We start from the raw sequence: 11915 nt of genomic DNA on the forward strand, positions 1-11915 counted from the left end.
TTGCACATGATACTGGAGTGCAGTAGTTTGACGAAAAGGAAAATTAGTTTTTCTAAGATTTTATTGATTTTGTTATTTAAATTTTCTTTTCAAATTTGATGTTTTGGTAAAGGTTATTTTTTGTATTTTTTTGCATTTTGTAAGAACAATGTTTATGATTTGTGATTTTTGTTTCTATAGTACTATTAAAATAAAGTATATTCTTTATCTGAATAGATCGATTTTATAGTAAGCTATGTAAGGATAGTATAATTTTGTTTCATACATGACATCCGATTAGGGTACTACAATGTTTTCCTATTATTCCCTTTAAAAATGAAATCATATGCGAAAAATAAATACAAATACACTCTATATAAGCGGTTCTTTTTATGTTATGGATGTAGTTTTCTTTTAATTATTTCTAAAACAAAAACTCCTAAAAAATATTTAAACATATGTATTGAAAATAGATAATACTTAAATTATAAACTAATAACTATAATGTCAATTTCTCTTGCTTGTAATGTCTGTGTAAGATTTTAACTTAATTCTTATATTATGTGAGTTTGAAATAATGAATATTTGGATTACGAATTTTATTACATTCGTCCTTATTAAAATTTTATAAATTTTCCTCAACTTCACAAAACTTTTTAGTCAATGAAATATTTCAATTGTTCAAGTTCTATCTTATCAAGTTTACGCATCATAAAACATTTAAGTTCTTCGACCATCTTCTCATTTTTGTTACTAAAACCAATATCATTAACATACAAACACACAACCAACATTTTACCTTTATTTTTTACTTCAATACCTTGAAATCTTCTTAATCAAATAAATAATTAATAAGACTATACGTGATTCATGGTGTTTACTTCAATCCATATAAAGCATATTGCTTAGCTTATAAGCTGTCTATTTGATGCAAGTGGTTGATTAGTAAAAATATATTGATTAAATTATCTAAGAATAAGGTAGAGTTAATATTTAGTTTTAGCAAGTGAAATCATTAAACATCTTTTTTTCATGTGTGACAAACACAAAAAACTCATAATAATTTATATTAAAAAAATTTATATTTTTTTTTAATGAGACTTGTTTCATATTATTCTTCATCATCATTTTTATTTGTTTTTAATTTATATATCCATTTCACAACAACCATTTATTATCTTGTAACTCAATTAATTTTGTAACTAATTTTTTAGATTTGGTATTGACCATAATGTTAGGTTTACACAAGAAACCAAACAATTAATTACATAATGCATCGAATAGTCCAACTTTCATAGAAATACTATCTATACTAATTAACTTAGAGAATGTATGATTACCAATAATTAGATTATAATTAGAGCATAGTTAATACAAAGTTCATTTCAAAAATTATAAATATAAGTTTTAAGTAAAAGATAAGTGATAGAAAGATTTAGACCTTAAAACATACATAAGAGAACAAACATCAACACCGTAACCAAAACATGTTTGATTTTATATTAATTTTAACTATTAACATACTTTCGTAAATTTTACTTTCAAAACCTTAAATCTTATATGAAAGTTGGCTCATTTGTCATAAACATGACAGTTTGTTGAATATTTTCCCTTATAAAACCACGCATTCAAGTTGGTTGTCTTCTCATCTTGCATTCTCATGAATGGGAGGCGTAGAGATCTCTCTTGGATGATAACTGAGTTTCAGTTAACAGGTAAGCTGCAAGAAATAAGATCCTGAATAGGTTAGAAGAACCTTAATGGGTTGGAAAGCAGCATCTTTTCACCACAATACGTATACAAATGATGAGTTTGGCAACATGCGCCATGAACTATCGAGTGTGTTTTCTGATGATTACTTACATGTCATTAGGTGTTCGCTCGGTAATTCCACTTGCCCATTTTCGATCTTTACTTCTTAAGGGCTTAAAGGAAATAAAATGCACGAAAACATGCGTCACCCATTAGACACAATTCACATATAATACATCAATTTGTAGCAGGTTGCAGATCACGAGCAATAAACAAAATCTTTGTTCACAACCGACAGTAACCAACTCCACAGATTTTTTTGCCATCATCAAGTCTCCTCGTAACAAGAAGCCTATGAGTCATTTCAGAATACATTTCAGAGCAATGCAGTCAGTTCGTATATTCATAGGAATAATTAAAATCCTCAAACGACCATTACTTGAATTAAATAAAAAACAGAGCCCACTAAAAATCAGATTAAACCACTAATTGCGCAAGGAAAATGGCAAACAACATTCTATAATCTTTTATGACTTCTCAACCCACTACGCTAGGAATTAATTTCAATGTATCGAAAAGGTAAAAAAAATAGCAAAAATAAATAAACAGATACGATGGGAGAAAATTGGGCGAAAACAAGATGGTTTTCATGTAATGAACAAACTTCTTGGAGTACACAACTAGACCAAACTTCAGTGTTTCAAACAACAAATTCCTTTCTTGATACAACCAGAGAACCCTAAACACTGATTTACAGAACTAGATTAAATTATGGTTTAAGCCTTCTTGGGAGACTTAGTGGCTTTGGATGGAGATTTTGGTTCCTTGGAAGCCTTCTCAGTCTTCTTAGGCAACAAAACAGGGTTTATGTTAGGCAGCACACCACCGTGAGCAATTGTGACTCCAGCAAGCAATTTCCCCAATTCCTCGTCGTTCCTCACGGCCAAAAGCACATGTCTGGGAATAATCCTATTCTTCTTGTTGTCACGAGCAGCATTTCCAGCCAATTCAAGCACCTACACAATCAAATCCACACCAAAACACAATTTATTGCCACATCACAAATTTAACCACAGTTAACAGGAACTGAATGATGCAGTTAATGCTAAGTTACCTCAGCAGCTAGGTATTCAAGAACAGCAGCCAAATAAACAGGAGCACCGGTTCCGACACGCTGAGCGTATCTTCCCTTTTTCAAGTAACGCCCAATTCTTCCAACGGGGAATTGGAGACCAGCCCTGACGGACCTAGTGACCGGCTTCTTCTTTGGCCCACCGCCCTTTCTTCCTCCGGCACCCTTCTTGATCTTTCCACCGGTGTCCATGTCGGAACCCTACAAATTAACTCCGCTTGAACAATGAGAGGGGAGAGAGGAACGAGAAAGATTAAGAGTGTTGTGAAGAAGATGCGTTGACACCTTGTTATAGATATAGTTTTCCGCGCTCACGTTCTCATTAAAGGAATACCGTTTCCGCGCACGTATTTCCCGTTGGATTGGATTTAATCTACGCTTCATGTTTCTCTATTTGGCGATCCGTGTTTTTCTAATTGACCAATCAGCTACTGTTTTGCCAGCGTGTATTTTCTTTTGTTTGTTATCACTTTTAAAATGCACTCGTATAGGAAATAAATACGAATACATTCTATACGGAGTTTAACATTAGGGTTGCAATTATTTTTTAAATGATTTATAAAACAAAAACTCCTGAAAATGTTTAAATTATATAGCATGTAGGAAACTAAGATTACGTGAAAATTAAAAACAAAAGCTCTTACCAAAGAAATGATAATCTAATTTTAACTTAATGAAATAAAAAAAAAATGGTTGCATTTGTAATATATAGGACAATTAAAAGTAAATATTAAAAAATTAATTTATTACAATGATTAAAAATGTTTCTCCTACTTATTATTTGATAAACTGATATAATTAATTTTCTTCGTACAATAAATAACATAAAAATAAAAAATAAATATTTAAATATTAAAAATTAATATCTCACTTGATAGTATAAAATATTAAAAAAACATTATAAAATTAATAAAAACAAGGTCAGATAATAAAAAATATATATGATATGAATAGAATTATCCATCATAATAATTATAGTAAAAAAAATATATACAACATCAACTAAAAATTACACTGGAATTTTTAAAAGAAGAAATAACTCTTATACAAAATTACAAAAAAAATATTATAGAGTTGTTCCACCAAATTCTTACCTAGTTGAAATATACACGAGTTTTTCAAAAGAAAATAACTCATATACAAAGTCATTAAAGAAAACTATAAAACCACATCACAACATCATCACATATCTCGATATTTGTTCACATAATAAAGTGATCATCACAAAAGCACAACAAAACACAAAAAGAGTAAAAAAAATAAGCTAATGTGCAATAGATTTGGCCAAATTAATCATAATACATCAATTTATAAACTAAACATGTATAACGTATCACAAATCATATATTCTCACAAGCATTTAAACTAGACTGAATTATCTAGATACATTCCTTTGACATGGGTCTCACCACATAACTCATTTTACTTTATTTGAGTGTGAGTAATTATTAAAGTTTAGGGTACCTTCTTTCTGATAACCCCCATATATGTTAATGCAAAAACTAACAAAACCAGAAACCAATCCTCCTTGGATTGGTTCCAACCATTCTCAGATAAATATCATTAATCAATCATCATTTTAACATTTACAAAATCAGACATTAAAACATACTAGAAGAAAACATTTGAAAATAGAGATAAACTTTGTTAATCTTACTCAACAAGAATATATATTTTCTCAGCGAATAGTACCTAAAAGCACATTCGCCCAACGACCAATTAGCTCCCTTAGTGAGATTATCACTAGAACTTACAAGCTTAAATTCTCTCAAAGTTACCTAGTGAGACTTGTCTTGCCCAACCACTATCTAGTTAGTGAATTCTCTGACTTTGGTTTCGTCCAACGAGTATTTTTCAAGCGACCACCAGGTTAATAGCTCTTTGACTTCATATAACGATTATATTCTCGCCTAGTGTCTACAAGTCAGTAAACTCTTTGACTTTAGTTTTGACTAACGAGATTATTCTGACTCAACGATCATCAAGTGAGTAACTCTTTTACTTTAACTTCGTCCAACGAGTCTGCATAATCATGCAAAACCTAATTTTGCAAATTTATGTCAATCTGGCTAGGAAGTTCATTCCACTAGCCAACACAGATGTTCAATTCAAATTTCACTACATTTGATGATTCAATCAACATCATCTGCAATACCAATAAGACAACATCCTTGATTTCATCATGCAATTTATGTAAATTAATTTATAACCTTAATTACAACCACATTCACCAATTCTTATCCACACAACTCACTCATACAAGAAAAACATCATACAAGCATACAATTAACAATTACAATATATCAATCGCATGAAAACTATGCAATTAACTTTCCTTACTTGGTAGACATTCTAAATTGATCAATAACACTTAAAACACCTTCAAACGCGCAAAAGGTTATATCTTCCCCCATGAAAACAACATATACATGATCAAAGCATAACATTAGGTCAATTAATTAGCAAATACTAGCAAAGAAAACCTAAACACTACATATGAGTCAAAACGGGTCACATGTAAAGAAAGAATGAACTGACTAGTAAAAAAATAAAAAATTAACTTACTCTATTGAAAAAACTGATCAAACAGAAGTGAATAAATCACAAAAATCACTCTAGAGGTTTTTGATCTTTAAACAAAAAAACAAACTGTAAAAAAACCTAAAAAAGAAGGAGGAAGTTTCAAAGGAAAAGTTTTTAGAAAAATTATGTGTTTCTAAATAATAAAATTCATTTATTAAAACTCTATTTATACTTTAAACTTTTAATATTTAAATAATCGAATGTTTTTATCTTAAACACATTATGAATTAAAAAACAATATTTTTTTAAGGCTTTTACAAAAGATATGAATCTTTTAAATTAATATTAACTGATAAATAAATATGGAATTGAAAATTAATTTTGTTTTACCAATTAAACACTTTTAATGAATTGAAAGTTAATTTCTTTAGATTATTTGATTAAGTAGTACTTACAAATATAGAAAATTTTAAAGATCTCGTATAAATCAACTTGTAGTCTAATTATTTTTTTTTTTATTTGATTTCAATTATAGACTAAATTTTTAACTCTTTTTAAAACTTATACAGAAAATGAAAGTTAACGTGTAGGTCTAAGCAACGATAGTTTGATTACATTCATGCTCAATTTGATCAATCAAACTTAACTTGAATTTAACGTTTTAAATTTATATCTAATCATATTGATAATTCATATCACGGTTAAATATGAGTGAGATTTTCAAGTTTAATTTTATGGAATCAATCTTTTAAAAAAAGAAAAAACTTATTTTAATTTTAAATAAATGAAATAGTTTAATATTGGATAATAAAGTGGTATGAAACATGGATCTCATGGACTTGAAGTTGAATCATACTCCCTAATTGATTATGAACTTTTAACAAAGTCTAAGTCTAAGTTATCTTAATTCCATTTCGGGACAACCTTTATGCATGGAATGTTATTGACTATCCCAAGGAAGAAGACAGGGATTCTTGAAGATGTTTATTTTAGTTGTTGGTTGGATGAAATCATCTTCACCTCTGGTTAGAAAGATAATAAAGGATATTAGTCATACATGAATCTTCAACAAAAACATAGAGAAATTAGATTTGTAATCGTGAAAAATAGAAATATGACGATAGAAACAGAGTTAACCGTGAAACTTTCATTTTTTTACTCAGAAAAATGCAATATTAATCTCCATAATTGACCATGCGTTTATTTTTCTTTTTTGGATTTTTTGAATTTGGATGGTTATGCTTCTTTGCGCAGGCCTACTAATTGTTATGTTTTTATTATAAATAATATATTCGTTGATAGCTTAATTATTACATTATCATTACAAAAAGTTGTTATACTATCCTTTTTTAAGTGTGGAAATCTTTAAAACCCAACAATTTCAATATGGTAGTTGGAGCAACAAATTGCTTTAGAGAATGACAATTATTTTTTCCTTCGAGACTAAGAAATAACACTTTGAGCTTAACGAGAAAACATACTGTCTTATGGAAGAAAGGAAAGGCATCGGTTATTTATCTATTTTTCTGATGACACATTCTCGATGACTACTCCTTTACCGGAACAATTTAACGACGAATATTTTGAAGATGTAAACTTCTTAGCAAGAGACGTCTATACATCGATTATCATGTTTTTTAAATTAAAAAGTGTTCTATTAACAACTTTCAAAAATAATAAGTTCTCAAATTTAAAGACAATCGTCACACATGCAAGCAAAAACGTATCTTACAAGAACTCTTAAAATAAGTCAAGCAAAGGTTGAATAATTCTGTACAAGAATCCGCCTATACCAATTAATGAAAATATTTACAGGGCATTACGATTATGTTAATTATGTAATGAAAATGTAGGCAAATAATATTGAAATGTTATATTTACACGACAAAACTCAAACTTGGACCTGCGTGACTAGCCTTAATAGAGATATGAATTATAATGCATAGAAACTCAGGTTACAGAAAAATAAACGAGTTCCAAAACTACGACTCCTCGACTTCTAACTTCAGCATGCGGGCACCACACTGGAAGTTTTACTGTAAAAATCACCTTAGCAACCGACGTTATACTGAACTATTTTATTTGCGTGAGAACATCTATAAATGAACACATTATTTTGCTATCATATTGACCAGTTGAAAATCCTCCGGTACAGAGGAGAAACAGGCTCTGTAAAAAGCATACTTTACCATCCCCTACCATCCCAGGGTAAGGTGGCATATATGCAACAGGCTCTATAATGACAATTAGTTCGACTGTAACTGCAAAAGCTATTCAGATTAGCACCCCCAATAAAGTAAGCACTTCGAGTTCCTCCTTCCCTAGTTACCACTCAGTTCCACTAGGAGAAAATGTGGATTGTAAGAAAGACTAACACTTCCGAAATTTGCACATCACAGAATAGGCCAAAAGAAAACAATTCACAACAGGGACAACTTAATCTGAATGCAACCAGAGTGAGCATACCAAAAATACTAACTCCTTCAGCATCCTTATCCCGGAGGCTCTTCATCTGTCGAAATGTTCTTAGCTTGACCAGTGCACTCAACCAGTGAAGAAAAGATGATAGATTCCATCTCACTAGCTAATATGCCAAAATTACCAAAATAGTTGAGAGAAAAATTACTCCCCTAAAACAACAGATAAGAAAATCTTAAGATTGCATTACATTAAGATTCTATTTGGATAAACATCTCCACAAGAACTTGAAGAATAAAATAAATAAATACATAAACTTCTACATGTTAAAATTAGCAACTTCACAAGCTAATATAAAAAACTCACATTCTAGCTCTTCCAAAAATAGGTTTTTAACTTACATAAGTTATTGTAATAAAAACTTAGGCACAAGTCACTTTTAGCTTATTAAAGAAACTTCATTTCCGATAAGTACTTGAAAAGAAGTTTAATAAAAAAAAAAGACCAAAATCAAATGAGACAATTATAGCACAAGACAAACAACACTACAAAACAGATTAAATTATCAATTTTCTTTCAGGGAGGAAGGCTGAAGGAGAGGGAATTAGTGCAGGAATCTACCTTATTTGAAGATTCCATTGCAATAGTTTTAACCAAAGCACAAAGCAACATAATGAGTGAATTCTGCAGCCTCCTACATTCCAGCCAATGCTTTCTTTGTGCTGTGTGCATGCATAGATGGATCAGGATTCCCACTTCCATACTCACTTGTCGAATAAAGAAATGATTAAATCCAATGAAAGGAGCCAGAGTGAATAATACAAGCTGAGTTCTGTTTCTTCAGCCACATTTCATAGTCATACCCAAGGAAAATAAATATTTGATAACAGAATCCCAAACTACATATATCAACTGTAAAAGTTTTCACTCTAAGTTATCCTTTCCTTTCCGTAAAAGCATGACTTCGATAAAGATACATAATTGGGCGGTGTTTCACTGACATGCCCTTGACAACCGCAAATGTAATATCAATAAAACAGAATATCAGTGATTCCTTCAGTTCAATTGCATAGCCTCAGCATGATACTTCTCCAACTCAGCATCGAGATCTTCAGCAGATACCTTTTCATCACGACCTCTACCACGTCCTCTACCCCTCCGACTGCCACCTCGCCCTCTAGGTGCACCACGCGGCCTTCCTAGTGGCCCATTTCTCCCTTGTCCACTGTTTAAAAGTCAAAGGCATGATACAGACAATCAGCTTAAATACAGGATATTGGCGTGTTTAAAATTTGAAATAGCAAATTCAAAGTGATTAATGTAAAAAATGAAATTCCCTTAAACTAATCTCAAACCTAATTGATAATTTTTTGCAACAAAGAAACCACAAAACAGACAAAATATTAAGGCAAAACCTAAAATCATAGGCATGATATGCATACCCAAAAGTATATTCCAACATAAAAAAATTCAGAGCAAGATTGGTCACGGTTTAGACCACAAAAAATCATATCAAGTAAAGTATGCACACAAATTTATCTATGAAGTCAATACCTTCTGGGAGGTCCACCAGGATTTCCAAAAGTCCCATTAACAGTGGGCGCTGCAGTATGTGTGGCGATATTTGTTCCCACAATCTCTACCTTCATTGGTTTCCCGTCTAGCTGAACATTGTGGTACCTCTTCACCGCAGCTACAGCATCAGCACGTCGAGAGAAGACTACTTCTGCCGTACCCTATATGAAAAACAACTTTTATAAACTACAAAAGGACACATTGAATTGATCACAGGGTGCTGGTTGTGTCGAATAGACAAGATACCTTGGATCTTCCACTCCTATCGTAGTGAACAGTATGCCGTTTCAGGTCACCAACTTCAAGAAATAACTCCTGCAAGTACAACAAAATACAACATTAACAACCTCGCACATGAAAATGCCTTGTAACAACCAAATTTTTTACACACACCGCATAACAAATCATAATTCAAAAAAGTAAACGAAGAAGAAAACACAAAATATGTGAAATTAATTGATTTAACACTTCAGTATTAAACTGGTCTCTACACATGTGTGCTCAAATTGCACAGGTCCTATTTGTAAAAATTGTTTTTAGTCCACGGACAAGCTGCTTTTGATTTAATGATATTTGGCCCGGATTGGTACATCCCCGGATAATATAGTTGCAGTATAGTGGTCAAAGTTAACAAAAACAGAAGACAACCGGCAAAATTACATGCAAATATAGGCACAAAACAGCAAAAATACAGACAAGTATAAGGTCAAAATTAATAATAAACCTTGACAATTAAACGCACACACTTATAAATGAAAAACAAATAAATTGGAAGACGCTTGGTCCCTTTTTCGGTAAAAGACACTTTGGTGGCCGATTTGCATACGTGTGGTGCTGCCACGACGTCTCCATCGAAGCAGGAACCTAGCATGCCTGGAGATGGCATGGCAGCACGACATGTATGCGGATATGTCAGAGCAAGAGGCCACTTTTGAAGAGGAGATCAAGAGCCTTCCATAGAAATCAATTTTCTCAGAAGGCTAAATAGTACAAACAACGCCAAAACAAATCAAATTAGTAGAAATATGGAACACGCAAGTAGCCAAATACGAACACAGTAGAGATCTTACCTTAATATCGTCATTAGAAACGCCATAATCCAGATTAGATATGTAAAGCTTCGTCCCTGTTTCGATGGAAGACGCCCGACCACCTTGACCTGCGAAAGCCGCGGCGGCTGGCTGATCGGCGTACATATCGTGCTGCCACGCAGACTCCGGCGCCTACACAAGTCGATCCGTAAAGGTGAGACGAATTAAGGCACAGCGCGAATCTACGATCGGAAAAGGTATCTTCGAAACAGAAAACCTAATGGGATGAAAACGAATACCTTAGCGGTGGCGTACGGCGCGGCGCGATTTGCGGCCCGGTTGGGTAGACGGCGAGCAGGTCCGGGTCCCGAAGCTCGGCCTCGGCCCCTGGTGTTGGCGGAGGCAGACTTCTTGTTGTTCTTGATAATATCGTCGAGCGTCATATCCAGAGCAGCAGACATTTTTGGTTGTGAGAGAGAGAGAGAGGCGAGGAACGGAATCGGATATTGGATCTGAGAGAATAGATAATCAGATTCAATGCGATTTGGGATTTAAGTAGGTTGTTGAAGGAAAGAGCGAAGGTGGGAGGATTAGGGTTTCGTCGAAGAAGGGGAAGAAACAAAGACGAGGGTGATAAAAAACACTGCTGGGCCACCCACTACGCGCAATCTAGCAAATAAAACCAACTCGTCTTATAAAAAAAACAAATATTCACAAAAGAAATACGGTTTTATATTTCTGTTATTTTAACAAAATCAATAGAATATATTTTCTTTTAAATAAATAGTCTTATCTGTATGATTCTACTTGTTTAACGGATAAACTTTGAATTTGGAATGATGGGAAATTAAGATATGCTCGCATACAGTAATTTTTTTTATTAATTTTTGAAAAAATTTAAATTTTTTTCAGCCTCTGTGAGATATTATATGTTTTAATTGCGAGATAATTATACGTTTTTATTGTAAGATAATATGTATATGCTTTTAGTTATCTTCTCCTATTTTTTTCATATGCAACTTTGCAAGTGTTAAAAGTGTGTGAGTAATTTCTGAAAACAATATCATCGAATATATATTTATGAAATGTTGATTGAAATGGTTAAATAATAAAAGGTTGAATTTTCAAGTAATGTTCCTTCTGATTCATATTTCAATATAGGGGACCAAATTAATTTGAGTATTCTGCTTAAATTGTGTAAATGTGTGTTTTTTTTATTAAAACATTTACACAATTAGAAATACTATTTATTATATTTACGATTTAAAATTAACTTTATTTATGTTACTTAAATTTAAAAAACATGTTTTGTTATTTTTTATTTTTTATTTTTGGTTTGGGATAAGATGCTTTGTTGTTATAATATAAGGTTAATTTTATCTTAAAAATTAATAATGTATTGCTTAAAAGATATTATATATGAATATCTTTACAATATCTATTAATAATTAATTTTATATTCTGTTGTATATTTCATATGTTTGTTTCTAAATAATATCTTATAA

General features: G+C 31.8%; 2 protein-coding genes across 5 annotated transcripts; both read right to left on the bottom strand.

Moving 5' to 3' along the window:
- Positions 1-2356: 2356 nt before the first annotated feature.
- LOC106758568 (histone H2A) lies at positions 2357-3142 on the bottom strand. Its single transcript, XM_014641486.2, has 2 exons — positions 2846-3142; positions 2357-2747 (listed from the first exon to the last, which is right to left on the bottom strand). Exons 1-2 carry the CDS (start codon positions 3053-3055, stop codon positions 2508-2510), a joined length of 450 nt encoding a protein of 149 aa, XP_014496972.1. The 5' UTR covers positions 3056-3142; the 3' UTR covers positions 2357-2507.
- A 4339-nt stretch (positions 3143-7481) lies between these two features.
- LOC106759314 (THO complex subunit 4A) lies at positions 7482-11082 on the bottom strand. Of its 4 annotated transcripts, none has more exons than XM_022779644.1 (7): positions 10710-11082; positions 10450-10602; positions 9626-9694; positions 9359-9540; positions 8426-9029; positions 7853-7970; positions 7482-7727 (listed from the first exon to the last, which is right to left on the bottom strand). In XM_022779644.1, exons 1-5 carry the CDS (start codon positions 10869-10871, stop codon positions 8861-8863), a joined length of 735 nt encoding a protein of 244 aa, XP_022635365.1. In that variant the 5' UTR covers positions 10872-11082; the 3' UTR covers positions 7482-7727; positions 7853-7970; positions 8426-8860. The 4 variants fall into 4 exon arrangements, with proteins under 4 accessions (XP_022635365.1, XP_022635364.1, XP_022635363.1 ...); XM_022779643.1 differs by having other exon boundaries at positions 7853-8016; XM_022779642.1 differs by having other exon boundaries at positions 7482-7970.
- Between the last annotated feature and the right edge of the window lie 833 nt (positions 11083-11915).

This window comes from Vigna radiata, chromosome 4, assembly GCF_000741045.1.
Source record: "Vigna radiata var. radiata cultivar VC1973A chromosome 4, Vradiata_ver6, whole genome shotgun sequence".
Classification (NCBI taxonomy): Eukaryota; Viridiplantae; Streptophyta; class Magnoliopsida; order Fabales; family Fabaceae; genus Vigna; species Vigna radiata.